Source organism: Empidonax traillii, unplaced genomic scaffold (assembly GCF_003031625.1).
Source record: "Empidonax traillii isolate 1590-97213 ecotype Southwest subspecies unplaced genomic scaffold, ASM303162v1 scaffold473:size728705, whole genome shotgun sequence".
NCBI lineage: Eukaryota > Metazoa > Chordata > Aves > Passeriformes > Tyrannidae > Empidonax > Empidonax traillii.
This window is the reverse complement of record NW_020955666.1, coordinates 1-18,426: the sequence shown is the minus strand read 5'-3', so window position 1 is coordinate 18,426 and position 18,426 is coordinate 1. Positions and strand designations below refer to the sequence as shown.

Sequence of the window (18,426 nt, the reverse complement as noted above, 5' to 3'; positions counted from 1 at the left end):
GGAATGGTGGAATCAGCTTCGAGTTCTGACTCTGGATCCTGACATCCCAGATGATCTTGTGGCACCACCAACTAACTTGATACATTTTGAACTCTAGGAAAACTAGTTTACCTTAGAGATAAAGACAAAATGGTATCTTTTGCTTGCAAGCAGAAAGAGGTGGTCTCTTTGGTCATGACCCAACTGTGGGTTTTACTTAAAGACCAAATTACCCTGAATAATCTGAAACCTGTCAGTACTTCACACCTGTCCCAAAAGACATTAGCTGGAGTAGCATGTTAATTTGAATTAGAGAGTTTCTCAGGAAGTCAGAGACAAAAAGTTCTGCTGGTACTTTCAGAGGGAGATATATATTGTATAGTTTTGTATCTTCTGCAGACTATCAGAAAACAGCATTTGTATCCTGAATGTTAAGACTATATCATAATCGTTATTACCAGTATGGACATTATGAGTCTGCTTGTTTTAGCCCTTGGGTAACAAAGTTCACAGCTCTCCATCAAGCTCTGTCATAATCAGCCTTATTATAAAAACATAATATTGTAACCTTCAAAGGCTCCCTGCGCTAGTGCAATAAAAACTGGGAATGAACTGAAGTAATCTTTAGGCTAACAGCAGTTCCACTGGGAAAATATAACAATTTCTATGCATGTAATGTACATGCTCTCTCCCCACCCTCTTCATGCTCTTCTCACCAGGACAAAAGCTATCCCTCAGACCCCTTTTGGAGCCAAATTAGCTCATCAAAGCAGAACAAGTTTATAACACAGTGTTCACTGCATATCAAATGTCCATGCACTGCTTTGATTTCCATTCTTTGGAGTGCTGTTGCCATATTTTAAGTATTTCATTTCAAGGAAAAGAGCTATTAAGTGTTTCCCCCAAAGTAGCTGATTATTCAGTGGCTAAAGATGTCAAGGATAATGAAATAAAAAGGGAGCTGGGCTGTGATAGTCTCTAACAGGAAAATGCATCTCGTTAGATGGCATTCCCACCAGAGAAGTCTATGGTACTGCATGCATTAATTCCTTTCTGCCGTTAAGTTGTTAACCAAGTTTGGGATGCAAACAGCATGCAGCCTCAATGACAGCACACAACTGTGTGCAAACAGTAATTAATCGTTGGCTCCCTGAATGGAGCCTCTGTGAGGCTGGAGGCAAATCAAAGGGCTGGCCTGGTTTCCAGTGCTTGAGGAACACGCCATGCAGTACAATTGGGAACATTCACGTTATGAATATCCCCTTGTAAGCCGTGAGGCAGAAGGCTGAGGGTAGCTGGCCTCCACAGGCTCAAGTCTGTGCTCAGCAGAAGGACGTGCCCTTTGGTGTTTGGTGATGGGGACAAACTGTGCATACTCTGATCCAAGGATATTTCAGTTGAGTTTCCTGGCATTTCTGGAAGGGAAAAAAAAGAAATCAGACCCACTACACAAAACACTTGTATGTGAATTTATATATTCAGGGGTGTTTGTGAGAGCGCATTTTTGAAATGGCAATAATGTTTTCTACAGGCAGTCACATTAGAAATTTATTGATACCTTAGCATGGCCAGCGAGGACCAAATATACTGACAAGAGGTTTAAGCATTTTCTCCCACCCCCACCCAGTATCTTGACTGGAATTAAGAGCCTTTTGACCAGGCAGTGCATTTTGAGGCAGAGGAAAGTGTGTCAGTATGAAACACAGTGGTTGTCATTAGAGGATCAACACATTTTACCACCAATCCTTGCAGTGGTGTCTGAGACACCACAAAATTTCCTTGCACTTAGAAGAAGCAAAAAAGCTTCCTGAGAGAGAGAACTGTGTGGGAAATGTGGGCAACTGTGGTCTACTTGGAAGGATAGCAAGTGGGTCACTGTCATTGTGCATGCAGCTGTGGGTGTGGTGGGGGGTTGTGATGAGAGGCGTTATGGAGGCCAGGGCCAGGAAGACTGTCAGGCACTGAAATGTGTTTCATTGTGTTATAAAATTCCTTAAAATATTGCAGTATCTGTAGCATATATGACAATAGTAGTGCCCATCCTGCAGCTTGCAATAACCACACTGCAGCACATGTGCTCATGATTACACAGTATCCTTGTATGCATCATGACATTTTCTGCCATGGGCAGTTCAGTGTCAGGACTTCTCCCTATGCTGTGTCTATCTAGCAAAAGGAGATGAAATTACAGAAGAGCTAAGGAGATTAATGGAATGACTCTGTGGTTATATGATATTTATATCAAAATAAAACTGATCTGCATTGTCACTTGATGTTAATTGTCCTAGAGACATGGTACAATTTATACTGGCTGAAGTACTGTTCCTCTTATTTGTCTAACATACATTCTATGTGTGATAAAAGTCAAAATCTTAGCGATTAATTTTTCGTTCACCAACATCCCTTATTATGCAAGATAAATTGGGAGGTTTTTTTTCCTTCACATCCTTATGACAGTCTGTGTTGCTGAGTAGATATTTGTAGAGAGCTGTTAGGTCTCCCAACAACTTTGCAAGCGGACCTCTGTACCTACACTTTTTTCTTTCTACCTGTAAGCCTAATACTGACCTGTGTTACTTGTACCCCGACAGGTCTGATTGTCCGAGAGGTGAGCATCGAGATTTCCCGCCAGCAGGTCGAGGAGCTCTTTGGGCCCGAGGATTACTGGTGCCAGTGTGTTGCCTGGAGCTCTGCAGGCACCACCAAGAGCCGGAAAGCCTACGTCCGCATTGCATGTGAGTGTTTTGCTGTCCGTGTTGAGTTGATGAAGCTTAGGTGAGAAGTGGAAGCTCTGCTGTTCAAGAGAGATTTTCTTTCCAGCCAGTTAGGCTTTGTATTTTCTGCAGTTACAGGTGCATACTAAAACTAAGGCCTTCAGAAATATTCATAGGAATTTCAGTTTATTTTCTTCTTAAGAACGAAATCTCATTCTTCTCACCTGTGTGGGGGGAAAGCATCAAAACCAGTATTTCTTGAGTACAGTACTTTTATGTCCCAAGAAAAGTGTCTGAAGCTAATGGGTAGGAATACTAACAAAGCAAGCTATGAAATGAGGTGATAGCTGTTCTTTCACTGAACCACAGGACAGCTGAGGCTGTAAGATGCCTCTGGAGGTCATGTGATCCAACTCTTGGCGCAAGCAGGGCCACCCAGAGCCAGTTACCCAGGATTGTGTCCAGATGGCTTTTAAGTATGTCCAACAAAAGAGACCCCACCACGTCTCTGGGCAACCTATGCCACTGCTCTGTCACCCTTACAATGAAAAAATACTCCCTGACGTTCAGAATGAACTGTTTCATCTTGCTCCCATTGCCTCTGGTCCCATCACTGGGCACCACTGAAAAGAGCCTGACTGTCCTTGTTGCACCGCCCCATCTGGTGTTTGTACACATGAATGGGATCCCCTTAAACCTTCTCTTCTCCAGGCTGCACAGTCCCAGCTTTCTCAGCTTTTTTCTTGCAGGAGAGATGCTAGTCACCTTTGAGGCCCTTTGTTGGTCTGCCCCAGTATGTCTATGTCTCTCTTGTGCTGGGGAGCCCAGAACTGGACCCAGCACTCCAGGTTTGGCCTCACCAGTGCTTAGCAGAGGGGAAGGATCACCTCCCTCAACCTGTTGTCAATACTTTTCTCTAATGCACCCCAGGCAACCATTAGCGTTATTTGCCATAAGAGCACATTGTTGACTCACAGTCAACTTGGTGTCCTCCAGAACACCCAGGTTCTTTTATGTAAAGCTGAAAATACATATCACTGCAGCCATATAATAAAACTGCTGTTCCTTAACAAAGAAAAAAGTGTGCGTTTAACATATCACGTGATAAGATTGGTAATATGATTTTGAAAGCGATCATCTCAACCTTAATATTTCATCATTGTTATTCATGGCTACTAACCTCAGTATTTATTTGGAACCAGTCCCAGCTTAGACCCCAAGAACACAGGGCAACCAGTTCCCTGAAAACAGATCTTCATTTGACTGTACAAATATTTAATGTTTATTAATTTTCAAAGAGGTGATTTTCTTTGTAATAAGGTAGTCACACTGGGGACTCCCATTTCTCTTTCACATGATGAAATACTGTTCTGTATAATAGGAACAAAATATATAATTTGAAATTGTCTCTCTTCCACAGTTTTCACCTCAGCAAAAACATGTTTTTTGAGAAAAGGTCATTAGAAGCTGGATTTGCAGCATACTTATATTTCCTGCACTGTGCCAAGCAACTTATAATGGTATAAGAGAATTCTTCCAGCCAAAAAAAGCTTTTCACACGTTAAAGGAAGGACCTCTGTCATTTAAAATTCTCCATTTAGAGCTTAATTCTCCTTTTGTTCTTGAGAAAGTACTACATGGTTAAATCCTCAAAGAGGAGGTACCTTCTATGTAAACATCCAGATACAAATCTTGGAGTTTCCATTGAAATACACATTTTTGAATTCTTTTTGTCCAAGTAACTGAATGGAAATAGGAACACATACTTTTGAGTACAGGACTACACCTCAGAGAGGAATTTCCCTGGGGTTAAGGGGAATTAAAATTATTGTCTTCTGGCAAAAGTAGAAATGCCATTACACATGTTCATAGTACTGTCTCATGGCAGGAAAGTTTTCAAAACTTTGTGGATTTTCTTTTTTTTTTTTGTACTGAAACAAAAGAGAGTTATTTCAGGTTTTTTTTCTTCTAAGCAGTCAGCACTTCAGAAGGGTTTAGCAATGTTTGAACAGGTTTTTTAGATTATGACTCTTAAGTTAACTCTTTTTATTAGATTTTCATGTCCTGTCAGGTAGCCCTTGACAGATGGCCATTAAATTAACACAGTTTGGAAGCATTTTATATATATATTTGAGTGTATTTAACTTGATGTTTAAGTTACTTTTGTGTGCTGCCAAAACTATGCACCTAATTTCTATATAACACATAATAATTATGTGAATGTTATTTTATATCAATTGACATTTCTTCCCAGGTGTCCACATTTTTATTGAAAGTGCTCATAGCAGAGAGTTTGCCTGTTTTTCTCACTATATTTTGGAAATAGAGGACAAATCAGTTCAGTAATTTTTCTAGTCTTAATGGCTCTTTTTTTCTTTTTCTTTTTTTTTCTTTTTTTTTAAATCTAATTAAATAAACACTAGGGAGTTTTATAGGCCTGTAACTCAAATGTGACTTTGTCTTTTACTGAAGTTTTTTTTTAACCTCTTGTTCCTGAATTTGAGGTTCTTGGACAGCTGTGACACAGGCAAATCACTCAGACTCCTTGGGATTAAGGGTTGAAGTATAAGGCCTTCAATCTGCAGATTTTAAACCAGCAGCAAAAGCACATTCACTGCAAAATTGTCCATTTCCAGTTACACAGATTTCAATAAATTTCTCAGGTAACTGACGACTATTTTTTAGAAAGTCAGGCAGATGATCTGGGGAATATGCCTTATCTCATGATGTCATTTGGTCTACAAGATCACTGTTTTAAACTCTGGACTCAGATACATCAATACTCATCTGTGTTCACAACTTTGACTTCTTAGGACTGAATCTGTACTGGCATTATAATAGCTGTTTCATTATAAACTTTCAACACAACTGGGAAGTGTTCTAATGGTTGTGCAGTGTGCTGTGAGGCTGGGATGCAAAGTAGGGTCCATGCACTATTTATTAATCCAGCAAATCAAGGATGTCCAAAACTTAAGAGGGACAGAAGAGTCCATCTCTGCAGATCTAGTCTGCAGCTATAGCTGCTTGTTTGTCACCAGTGCATTCTTCCCTTTTAATTGGCACAAAAGTGAGCACTGACACCTTTAGGAAAGGTGAGGGGTAAATGGAGCATGTAAAGTGCCCTCTTTAAGTGGTATTATTTGTCTTAATCCCTGAACCTGGTGATTTCATCTTGACAGGTACAACTGTAGCATAACTAGCCATACTTAGCACACTAAGAAAAGCTTCTCTCCTCCCTCCCCTTTTCTCTCTCCCTCTCCCTATTCATCTCCTTCTCATCCCCTTTTTGTCTTTTCTCTCTTATGCCCTTATGTCTTATTCTGGAATTATTGTGTCCTCTCAAGGGCTGGAGCTGCACTCCATTAAAACAAACAAACAAACAAAAAAATAGCATCCAGCATCACTGAGCATGTAATAGAATTAACTGAAAAGTAATTCAAAAGTGTGAAAAATATGCATCCTGGAAAAGTGGCTTGTGTTTGTTTAATGCAGGGTCAGGCATGTGTCAGAAAGTACATAACAACCTAGTCAATGAAAGTTCTCGGTGAAAATCAATTGCAACATTGCTCTGACCAAGAGCTTCAGTTATTCAGGAAAGGAGTAATCTATAGATAAGGAGTAAAGATGCTGATGGTTTTCAAAGTCTACCCGTGCTAGCAGTATAAATAGAAAAAGAGTGTGAGTCTAAAGACAACATCCCAGCTTCCCTAAATCTTCAAGGCATTTAAAGGCAAATCACCATTGCACTCATGGATCACGAGTATGCTTGGAAATGACTCCCTTCTGTGCAGGCTGTTTCTGATAAGAAACATTTTTCCTATTTCATGGAATTAATCTTCCTGGGGTGTTGGTCTCACCATGAGAGTAGAGCTGAGCATTTCTTCCTTTTGGACTAGCAGATTTGTTGAGATTAATTTTCACTTTGCCATTTTAGACATCTCAGTGCCCAACAAAGTAGAGACACCTAATGTATGTATCTTGTTGAAGCTGGAAAGATGTAACAAATTTTCTGAGATATTGGCCAAGGAAAGTGCTAAAACACATTTCCTATTTATTCACACATTTCTTGTTTATTCGAGGTACATCCTATCAGGAGCACTAGTGAGTCACTAATATGTTTTGATACGGTTTTTCTGCTCAGTTAAAATATGTTGCTGTTGTAGAGGGAGGGAGGAAGGAGGGGGATTGGGCAGCTTTACCTTCAGCTGTAGAAAAACCAAGCCGAATATAAAGTTTTGACATGAATTTTCTGTAACAGGACTGATGTTAATGACCAGATAAAACCTAACACGGAAAAATTCCTGTTGAAACAATGAAGGAGATCTGAGCCTGTGTAACCAAAAGTAGAGCTAAACCCATTGGAAGATACATCTGATAAAGACTAAACAATAGCTGCAGGATTTGACCTAATTTTTAGATCAGATAATAAAGAGGTGGCTAAGATAAATTGCTTTGAGCCCATGTGCATAGAGCAACCTCACTTCTCATTTGCACCACTTCAGTGTTGCTGTAGCCTCCCTGACTTCATGATGTTAACCCATGCTGTCCTTGAGAAAATATAGTAACAATACAAGCCCTAAATCTGCTGTCAGGTTTTGGATTTGTTGAACACCCATGAGAAAATAGAAGCTTTCTCTTGTTATTTCTATAACTCAATCTTTTTTTTTTTTTTTCTGGTGTAATGAATGGGAATAGATTTTTTCTTTTTCTTTAGTCATTATCTTCAAATCAGATTTTAAAAAACAAAAAGTGTTTTTAAAAGCCCTTATGTAGTAAGGAACTATGCTACAGTTAATCTTTTTTATAATTTTATACTAGCTTCCTATGTACTTATCTAAAAGCCTTTGTTCCCTCAGACATTTTTTCAAAGGAATGTAGTTAAAATATGCATGTCAGATACTGTATACTGATAAGATAAATGCAGTGCAGAAAAGTAGATTGGTTCATCTGGTGGTTTATCTCTGCTTACAAGGGATATGCAGTTATACAAAGAAACAGATGTGAAAAAAGCCACACATTCTTTACTGACACTTGTTGCCTCAGCTTTTAGTCCTGGGTCCCATGCTCCATGTTACATTGATGCAGTGCCTTTCTTCCCTTTCTTCACACGCCTAACTCTGTGAGGACATGTTCTGTAGCCAGCAAAGCATTAGAGCCCATTGCAATAGATACAGAGTTGGGTGGATGTCGAGATAAGGAGAGGGAGCTAAGAAGGACAACACTTGAAAATTTTAATGGGAAGGTAGACCCATGATATCCAGTATTAAAAAATATCCTAAGAATGTGGTTTGTGTACTTTGATAAGTGTGTATGAGAGTTAACATAGATAGGACCCTAATTCCTTCCTTGTGTATCATTTAAGTTGCTACTAATCAATATCTGCTGTTTGTAGTTTAATAAAAGGGATAACTGAGCCACGTGGTCTTGAGCTAAGGTTACTAAAGAACAGCAGATTACAGACAGGGCAGCAGAGAAGTTGACTGCACATTTAGCATACTCAGTCCTACCACCCTGCTTTTGCTTCTGACAGGCGTGTTTCTGTACCACTTCCTAAGTTAACAGGAATAACCATTCCCAAATTTAAGGATGTAGTTTCAACAGTAATAAATATGAATTACATTGCATTTTATTAAAGAGCCAAGACTCTATAAATTAGGGTGGGCTTGATGTCACTGATGGCATTGCTTAAAAAACAAAAGGAAACCCCTTTACTGAATTTATGTGAATTTAGTCCCTCCATGGGAGCCTTACCTACCTCCACCTTCATGCCTAAGAAATTATCATCTTTCAGTAGAGTCTGCTTAGTGCCTAATGGTGAAACATAGATCCAGCCAGGAAGTTAACAAAATTTTGTGTATATTTTGGTAGTGACCAGAAAGCTTTGTGCACTAGGTTAGTGTATCAGAAGAGCAACAACAACAAAATACCACATGTATATAAATATTTTTTCTTTTTAGTGTTTCAGCGTCTTGTAAATTCAATTCTACGAATTGAATTGCAATGTACACCTGATGTTTTTAATGTCTATCTTTAGTACCTTTAGTATATCTGTCATGTGAAAAGGCACCTGCTGAGGTTAGGTCATTTGAACATTACATTTAGATTTATTTGGAAAAAAAAAACAACAACTTTGGCTTCCATCTTTAATCACCAAATAAATTAATGAATAGAATTAAGTTTACAAGTTAGTTTTCAGGTTAAGCTTACAATCAAATATTGAGTTATCAAGTAAAAATATAAGAGGAAGAGAACAGTGCAAATGATGTACACCTGGGAACCCATCTGCTCAGTGAATTCTTGATAAAGTTCGCTTGCTTGTATTTTTTGCAGTTGTATCAATACCAAATGTGTTGAGTGGGTCATCCCTCCTTACAAGCCCAGCCCACGTGGAAGCTGCGTTGCAAAAGAGTGTTTAGTCTTGGGACCACCTGGCTGAACTAGCTTAGAGCTAAAGAGAGGAGGGGAAAAAAAATGTGGGTTTTTTCTGCAAATATGTAGGCAATGAGTTTGCAGGGAGTTCATCAGGGTGTAGTGTTATCCCCTGCTCTCTGAAGATGCTGTTGTTAGAATGAGGGGCTGGCCAGTCTAACACCCCTTGTTTGCTTCGGCTGGAAACACATACAAAATAAAAGAGAAGATCCTGGGGTCTTGCAGAGTGTCTTTCAGATTGTAGCCTGGCAAGCAAAGGGTGTTCCTCCCCTCATTCTGTACCTCAGTTCAGTGGATATGGTGGGCTGTACCCCAAAACATGGTGCACACTTCAAGAAGCTGCTTCAGTCCCCATCGGCTGCTCAGCTGTGAAAACTCATGCTGCTTCTTGGCTATGTGGGATCTCAGCCCAATATATTATTGTGACACCAGAGGGCTGCAGACAAGCTCGTCCCAAGTGACAAGCTGCCAGGCATCTTTGGAAAGGTGAAAGCTCCACCATCCCTGATGTTCCTCTCCAAGGCTGAGAATATGGCTAGGAAAGCCTCGTGGTGCTGCAACATTTGTCTTTATTATTGTCCAGGCATGAAACAGCTCTTCCAGAGAAGGAAAGAGTGGCATAGAGTTGTGCACTGAGCTTTAAGATGGAGTTTTGAGGTGTTGACTTATTTCCTCCTCCCTCGGCTCCTCAGCTCCAGCTACTGGCTTGGGTCAGCTGAGAGCACAGGTCTGTCCAGCTGCAGTGTCATTCCATGAGCAGTGGTGTACTGAAGGAGGGCAGGAGGCTTTGATCAACACCCAGCGTGGGGCTGACACAGCAGGGGACCCTGGAGGGTGAGACACCCACACTTGGTAAAGCAATTGATAGAGGTTCCACAGGGATCCTCTGGGTTACAGACTGATGACACTCCTATGATTGTCTCAGTGGAAATCTGGTTTGATCTAATTAATAACAGAGACCTGAAACCACAGAAGAATAAAATGGAAAAAAAAAAAAAATAGAGGTTGTGATTGATCCCTGTGCAAAGGCCATAGACTCAGCTGTGAACAGAAAAGAGAGGCCAAAGTATGCCTGGTTTCTTACATTTAGATTTGTAATGCTGTCTCTAATGCCTTTTTTTTTTTTTAAGAAAAAAAAAAAAGAAAAAAAACCGTGTCTCTCAACTCTATCCACATTCTGAAAGATGATGGAAGAGGGATGGAATAGTCCAGTTCTACATTATTAGTCATGTTTCTCAAACTCAGCATCAGTCATCCAAGTTTGGGAATAAATGCAGTGAGCTGTGTTTTCAGAAGCACAGATCCTCTTTCATTTTGTAGAACATTAGTGGCATTTTACCATTCTTTTTCCAGAACTATTTTTCTATTTGGTTGTTCTTATTAGGCGAGGTAAAATTAAAACCCTATAGAACCTTGCCTCGTGAGAACACTCTCAAGGGTAGGAGGTAGACTTGGAGAGCTTGGCTACATATTGATCCTCTAATAACTAAATTTTAGCTAAAATTATAGCAAGCCATATTCTTGTTTTCTCCTTTTTTTAATTGCATTTTTTTCCTTATAACATGTTTGATTTTACATGGATGGCTATATATACTTACCCATATAAAGTAAGCTGTCTTTTATATGGAAATACATATTTCTTTTGAAGGTCTTCTCACATTCTTAAACCCTTATTTCTCTGAAAGCACATGCTAAATGTATTTCTCTCAATGAGCATAGTTACTATGACAGTTGTATAGAAAATAATGTGTTTATTTCTTCATTTGCTCTTAAAGCTTGCTAATTTTTTAGATTATTTATAACAGAAGGAAAGTTGGAGTTACTAGAAGGAGCAAAGACCCTTAAAGGTCTACCAAGGGCAGAAATCCATCTTTTCCTGACAGTAATGCTGTATTATTCTGTTCATCTGGTTTGCATCTAATTCCTGGCTGACAAATGTCCGTTTTTCATGCTCATTCATTAGTCACTCTTACATTAGCACTGTGTTGAACTGTCTGGTCTGCCTCTTACCACATTTTTCAGAAATTATAAAAGATGTCCTTATAGTTTTATCCACCCACCCATCACAGTAAAACCCAGAAAAACAAAGAGATAAAATACATTTGATTAAAAAAATAATAGGGTCATTCTTTGCTCTTTTTTAGAAGTTGACAGGTGGAAAAGGAAATGGAGAAATGACATGACTTCCTGTATAAGCTATTACCTTTAGCAGACAAAAATGCAACTTCTGACTCTTTTGTAAGATAAAAATGCATTAAACAAAATAAGGTCATTTAGCAGTGCATCAAAATGTAGCTCTAATGCCCTTTTGCCCCAAAAGCATAGCAATTCAGGAGTAAAGCTAACAATATGATGTACACTGAGGTTCTTATTTCCCATTTCTTTATTTCAGTTTTATACTTGTGAAAATTCTCTCATTTCAATGCAGCTCTGAATGTAGCCATATGTCCTTACCAGAGAAGATTGTGCAGAAGTATTTCAGGAGTCTTGAAGGAAAATCTGTTCTTAAGTATTCTGTAAACATGCTGCGATACATGCCACAGGAGCCCCCTCTGAATTCACTAGGACTATGCATTAGTAAGGAAAATAGAGTTTGGCTCAAGGTGGCAGACCAGAATTTTAGTTATTCTCCTTGGTTTCTTTTTAGGAAGACAGCCTTGAGAGGAAGTTAGAGGTGAGGTAAAGTGCCTGATGGGGGTGCAGGCTGTTACCTAGGCCAGGCAGTAAAGTCGCTACCTGCAGCTTAGTGAGGTATGTGAGAGAGCTGGTCAGAGAGACAAGATGGACCCTTCAGCATCACTGAAGGCACACTCCACTCTGGAGACATGAGCTGTGGCAGCAGCATTACCTATTTAAGAGGAGGAAGAGTATTGCTAACACAGACAATATAGGATTACTCGACATTACCAAAATAATAATGGAAAGGAAGTGCAACTCCCTTTCTCTTGTGCCTTCCTCTACTGAAGGTGAGGGTAGACAAGGTGCTTTCTTGGTGTCTGAGGAACAGGGCTGCTGCCGACCTGAGGCTTTAATAATGCACACTTGTCTCTTCACAGACCAAGGGGTCATGATTTAGAGTGGATCAAATGGTTTATTGATTTGCTTTTTCAGGCATATTATCTGGAGATTGTTAAAACTTTTTTTGTTGGTTTTTTTTTTTTAGCTGGAATGTATTTTATTAGTCTCTTAGCATTCTCTGGGAAAAATGTATCCCTTATGTCCTTGCTTAAAAGCAATTGTAACTTATATGACACTTCGGATCTTTCCCAAGCAGAGCATTTTCAATAACATTTTTCACTTTCTTTAAGTCCCTTAGTACATCAGCAAGCTCACCCACTCCCGACTGACAGTGTGAGATTTCCCAGATGACTATAATTGTTAAATGGTAAAGGAAACTGAGGATTGAAGAATTAGAAGGATGTCATTGCTATCAACAGAAATTATAGCAAGAGCCATAGAAAAAAAGCAGTCATTTCAAAATCCAGTGCTGTCCCAGCAGGTGGTTTCATGATAGTTACAACAGGTGATAAAGATGTTTGTCCGGGCCCTCTGCTTCTTTATCACTTAAAACCCCATCTTGTTGAGTTGTGCGTGTCACAACCAGCCAACCTTATGCTTGGTTAGGTCAAACCTGCCCTGCACTGCTGCCATCTGTAGCTATTTGTAGGTGACATGGCTGCAGTGGTGGGATAAAGCTGTGAATATGTGGGAGGAAGCCAACAGAATATTGTATAGAAACTCTCAGTCTTGTAAGTACGCAATTACGCACCTTTTTGTTTGCCCCCCACAAATTAGTATAATTTACTCAGTAGTACCTAATGGTTCCTTTGAGAACATTACTGCCTATTATGTCAAGGCCTCTACTTAATGTATTTTTAGTTTGTGGATCACTGACCCACTTGAATCCAATGGCATCATTAAAGCAACCTCACACAGCAAGCCACCATGTGTGGGGGCAGCCAGGAGACCCAGGATCCCACAGAATTTGTCTCACCTGTGGCAGCCCCACTACAACTATTCCAGCTATTCCCACTGCAGAAATTACAGCTGTTTATAATAAAGAAGATAAAGTGGTTTTGTTTGTTTGTTTGTTTTTGTTTTTTTTTTTTACTTTCATTACACCTTCCTAGATTAATGCTGTTTACTTTTTTATGCACTAAAATTTGAATTTTTTTTTTAAAGGCAAGTGCTTTATGGGAGATGTGATTTTTGTGCATGTGAGGCAATGTAGAACATAAGAATTCTATTAAATGTTTCAGGAAGGTTGGCAGAACAGTAAATCAGCATGTCTAGGAAAAAATCAGATTATTATCTGCCGAATCTGCCTCTACTGTCTTCATCCCTCCATATCTGAACATCTGAAAGCTATTGTTGATATGCTGTTTATTACTGTGCTTATATGCTTCTGTCAATGTGATGGTAATTTTTCCATTTGCCCTCAGCCATGATATTAGAGCACAATAATTGTCTGCAATGTGTGTGTACCTGCTAAATGCACTAAGGTGTACCAAATGTGGAAGTCATTCTTTTCTTCTGAAAGTACCTCTGGAACCATCGGATCATATGGCTACTGCTAGAAATACAACCGCAGCTGTTTGCTAACTTAATGCAAACTGCATTAACCTGACATTATGTGTGCCCAGGATATTTATCAAGCCCACAGGATGAGTGAGGAGCCTGGGCCAAAGGAATATTGTAAGTTCCCAAGAAACCCACCAGTTCCTGAAAGAGCTGCTTATTTCCATGTTTGAAGTATGGAAGTACACCAAGCCAAACTCAGTGGTTTTTGAATGACTTCTACCCACAGGGCACCTGAAGGGTTTGGGTTTACTCAAATTGAGCCATGCAACCCAAATTTTCCTTAGTTAGCCTGTCAGAGGGGATGGGATGAAGCTGGAGGTCTGGTGATGCTGGAGCTGGCAATGTGTTGGGAGCTATGTCTGACCTAATCTGTCCAGTTGTCTTGCTGTGGTTGCTCTTACATGAATGAGCCTCATTCATCTGGAATAACTCCAGTGTGACAAAGATGCTGACAGGCACAGCCCAGTGAAACTTGGCATGTCATCCTAAGAAATGTTCACATCCGCACTTTTGCTCCTCCTCTTTGCCCTAAGTTATCCAGTGTTGTAGGGTAAAGCCCCCTTCAGCAACAACTAAGGTTAAAGTGGTGGATGTTGTGGTGAGGTAGCTGTGACACTGGCATGTACTTTCTTTCCACAGAGAGTAACCCCCAAACAAGCAGACAGCTGGAGACAGTAATTTCTTGTATTGCCACAGTGGGATCTACCAAAGCTTATCTTTCGGTGCCTTTACTGTGGCCATAGATCTTGTCCTATCAGAGGGGCTCTCACTATCCCCATGCTCTGTGCTACAGGGAGCAGGAATGTCAGTAGTAGGAAAGCAGTGAGGTGTGGGGCTGCTTCTCTCATGCCTGTGGTGCAGGGAAAGAGGCCTCAGTTTCACTGGGGAAATGCTTGGGTTTGAAGATGTTAGAAGTTTACTACTAAATCAGCTTCAGTTAAAATGTTCGTCTCCAGTTATGACAGAGCTTTTCCATGGTACAATTAGATTGACACTGAATTCCATATAGTTGAATAACCACATTTTCCCAATACAGGCTCAGAGATAGAGGTCTCATGCTACCCAGAGGTGAGTTTCAGAGGAACTGGTTTTGGTAGCAGCCACTCCATCTCCTTTTCCATCTGTACATTTGCCTGCCCCAGGTTTTGCCTTTTGGTAGTGCTGATGCAGTTTCTTATGGGGTCAGTTCTAAATTAGATCTTGGAGGTAATCTAGATGAAAAATAATTCTTTGGATGGTTTATTTGTGAGCCAGTTCAATTCAGTGATCTGTTTTCCAGTGCAGTCACAGGTTACGGCTTCAAAATATGAAATATTTGGCTTTTAAATTGTTCCCATATGACTATGACTTGTTTCCAATATGACACAAGTATTTGTGCAACCTCACTGTGAGCTGACGTAAGGAACTGGTCTGACTTCAGAACAAAAAGTAAAAATAAAAATAACTGGTTTGCAAAGTTTTTGAAGTCAGGCCAGCTCTCTGATGTGACTTTGAACATGGCCTCACGTCCATTTGCAGCAGGAACCAGGAGCAGGGAGAAATATCCTCAGTAGCTACTGGGACTGAATGCTCAGTTCTCCAAAGCCCTGTCCTCCCTGGCACAGTGCAGAGGGTGCCAGTCCATGGCAAAAACACAGAGACAGTGGTAAGAAGGGAACTTCTGAAGTCCATTTTACCATCTGTGTGAAGGCATTACAGGAGAGTACAAGAAAGCCAGAGTCCACAGCTTTCCAATAGAGTGAACTATTCCAATCTCTGGAGGTGCTTCTGGTGTCCTCTCAGCCTACTGCATTTCTGTGGTGCTGTGGAAGGATCCAAGTTGGTTCAGCTCCACATTGCTACTTTTACATGACAATTAATATTATTGTTATTATTACATTAATAATAATAATAATAATAACTTAGTGCTACAGGGATAATGATAAGGTGTAGACAAATTAGCTAAAGCTGTAAAGTTAAGGCTTATAAGCTAATACTGCATTAGATCACAGCATGAGCACTTTCATCTGTGAGTTTAAGGCAATTCAGTTTATATGCTTTAGTTTTACAGATTTATTTAATTTTCCATAACTTTCTTTAGTGCTTCACTGGTGTAGTTTACCAATGATAAATTATCTGAAGAAGAGACTTCTTCTGCTCTATGTCTGGACATGACCTTCCACAGTGAAGCCTTGGACCTTCACTGGGTTCACATGCTGTGTACCATAATATGAATAATAAATCCACTATGAAATCTTTGCTCAGTGTTGGAATGAAGCAAAACCATGACCCAGCCTTTTTTAAGTGCTTTACTTTCCAGGGAGCAGAACTGCTTTTTTCGTTGTCTCTTGAATTCATCCAGTATGGCAATCAAATGTAATTTAAATTACCAGCTATTAATACTATTAATACTTCTTTTTCTTCTCTCTCCCCAGATCTCCGGAAAACTTTTGAGCAGGAGCCACTGGGGAAAGAAGTGTCCCTGGAGCAAGAGGTCCTGCTCCAATGCCGTCCCCCTGAAGGCATCCCAGTAGCTGAGGTGAGCAGCAACAGCAGTGTCCTAGCACTTGGACATCCTAACTAAGGCCTGATCAGTGGCTAATGTGCAGTGACTTACAGCATGGCATGATGAATGGGTGGTAATGGAGAGCTGACTGACTGCTGCCCACAGATAGAATTGACTGGGAACTTATTAATGGCTTTGGGTTATGGCACCTTGCTGGGCAGAGCTGCAGGGGATTTGGTTTCAGATTTTTTCTTCCCTTTGAAAAATCACAGTTATATCTGGCATTTGAAGGACATTTAGCTGTTCCATTAGATGGAACGTATTCATACCAACCTACTCTCTTTCCTTCTCCTTTTAAAGAAAAAAACCCATTTCACTTTTTCTGAGAAACACCTTGCAAGCATGATATAAAGATGTTTTAATTTTTAGTTTGCCAGATTATATTTCCCTCACATGTGTGTGCATAAGCCTGGCAGCTTGGCACAAGGGGATCTACCATGGTCCAGTTCAGGCTCCCACGTGAAGCAGCATGTTGTTTGGGCAAATAGGAGATGTGTCTACCTAATAATCCATCTTCAGGAACTTATCTGGTCATCCTACTGGCATTTCAGTAAACCCAGAGTGGGTAGCCTGCCCTCTACCTGCAGGAGCCAGCTGGCCCTTCAGCAAAATCTGTGCCTGAGGGCAGCAGTGAGCGTCCCCTTGAACAGCAGCTTCTCTAAGTGCAGTGGTAGCTGCCCTTCAGACTCACAGCTCACAGAAGAGGGGAATTCTGAGTCACAGGGGGGCCTCTGAAATCCTAAATCCACTGCGGCTGTTAAGAGAAAAATTGATTGCTAATGACGGTAATTCCCCTATCTGAATTCTCTTCGGTTTTCCTCTACCACGCACAGAAGAAACTGTTGCCAATTTGCATTAGGATAAGTCAGACTGTCATGGCTAAGTAGCACAGTGGTTGTCACGCAGCACTGATGGCTGATTTCTCAGGAGATGAAGCTTAAACTGTTACCTCCCCTTCTAACCCAAGTTTAGATTTAATGGGAATTGCAGGCACATGTCCACAAACATCAGAAAGAATAATTAGAAGATTTTTCCCATTTTCTTGTTCTCTAGGCTGTTTTCTTTCCCCTTTAAGATCTTCAAAACTGTAAGGAGTGTTTAGGTCTGCCAAGCCAGCTTACTGACAATTGTAGTATTAATCAGTTGGGTTTCCTCAATAACTTAGCAGCAGGTTTTTATTTTCCTTTCTGATGCTTCTTTGCATCAAATCAACTTGTTGTTGTGCCATGACAGTTGTTTTTGCAACAGGATTTGTTGTTCAGGCAGTGCAGGGTTGTACTGGGGAACTTCATTACCTTTGCCAGAAAGAGAGATTAATCACGACGGGTAGTTTGTTTTTATGCAGTATTACAAGGACCTCTGAAATTTAAGCAGCCAGTCCGGTTGTTCCCTAGGATGGGTTTGTTATACCCAGTCATGTGGCTGGGACCCAAACAGCGCAATTTTACATGGTTCTTAGAAAGTGATCTCTGAAAAAAATCCTCTGTGAGCTGCTGTCATAACAGTTGTGGTTTTTCTTGCCTTCCAGTATCCTGCTCACTCTGTCATTAGCTCTTCATGATGGTACATTGACTGGCTCTGAATCTTATTTGTACCATGGTCAGGGCAGACACCAATTAACACTTGGCAGTCTCAGAAATTGTATACTCTCCCCATCTGACATTCAAAAGAACTGTTCTCAATGTTGTTTTTTTTCCTCTTCTGACTTTTGAAGTCAGAAGGAGATCAAACACCCAGATTGGACAGGCGCCTAATACAGCCTCTTTGTAGATTCTTTCCAACACTATTAAAAGAACAAAGACCTGAACACTAATGAATATGAATACCTTAATGTGACACTTTATTACAGCCACTTGCTGAAGCTGGTAAGATAAATTTTAAAAAGCAGACAGATGAAAGATAACTTGGTAGTTTGGAGGATTACATGATTATTTTAATTTAAAGATGAATGAGTTCTTTGTTTAAGACTTCATTTATTTGTTTGGAGAAGTTTCTGATATGATGGTACAGGTAACTATAAGAAAGGACTTGGGAGAAGGCAAGCAGAAGTCTGAGGCTATTTTCCATCTTGTTGAAAGACTGCTTTGATTCCAAGTAGAGTAGGTTAATGCATCTGTGAACAGCTTTTCCAAATGCTTTGGTGAGCATGTGCATCAGACTCTTCACACTCTGGGCACC

The 18,426-nt window shown here is 40.2% G+C and overlaps 1 protein-coding gene across 1 annotated transcript in view; it reads left to right on the top strand.

The window, feature by feature from the left end:
• LOC114063526 (netrin receptor UNC5C-like) overlaps positions 1-16,221 on the top strand; it is a gene marked incomplete at its 3' end in the record, with an annotated part of 192,521 nt that extends 176,300 nt beyond the window's left edge. Inside the window, exons 3-4 of the mRNA XM_027895843.1 lie at positions 2,571-2,714; positions 16,118-16,221. Of these exons, the coding sequence (XP_027751644.1) occupies positions 2,571-2,714; positions 16,118-16,221 (248 nt within the window). The remainder of the gene's footprint in view (positions 1-2,570; positions 2,715-16,117) is intronic.
• Between the last annotated feature and the right edge of the window lie 2,205 nt (positions 16,222-18,426).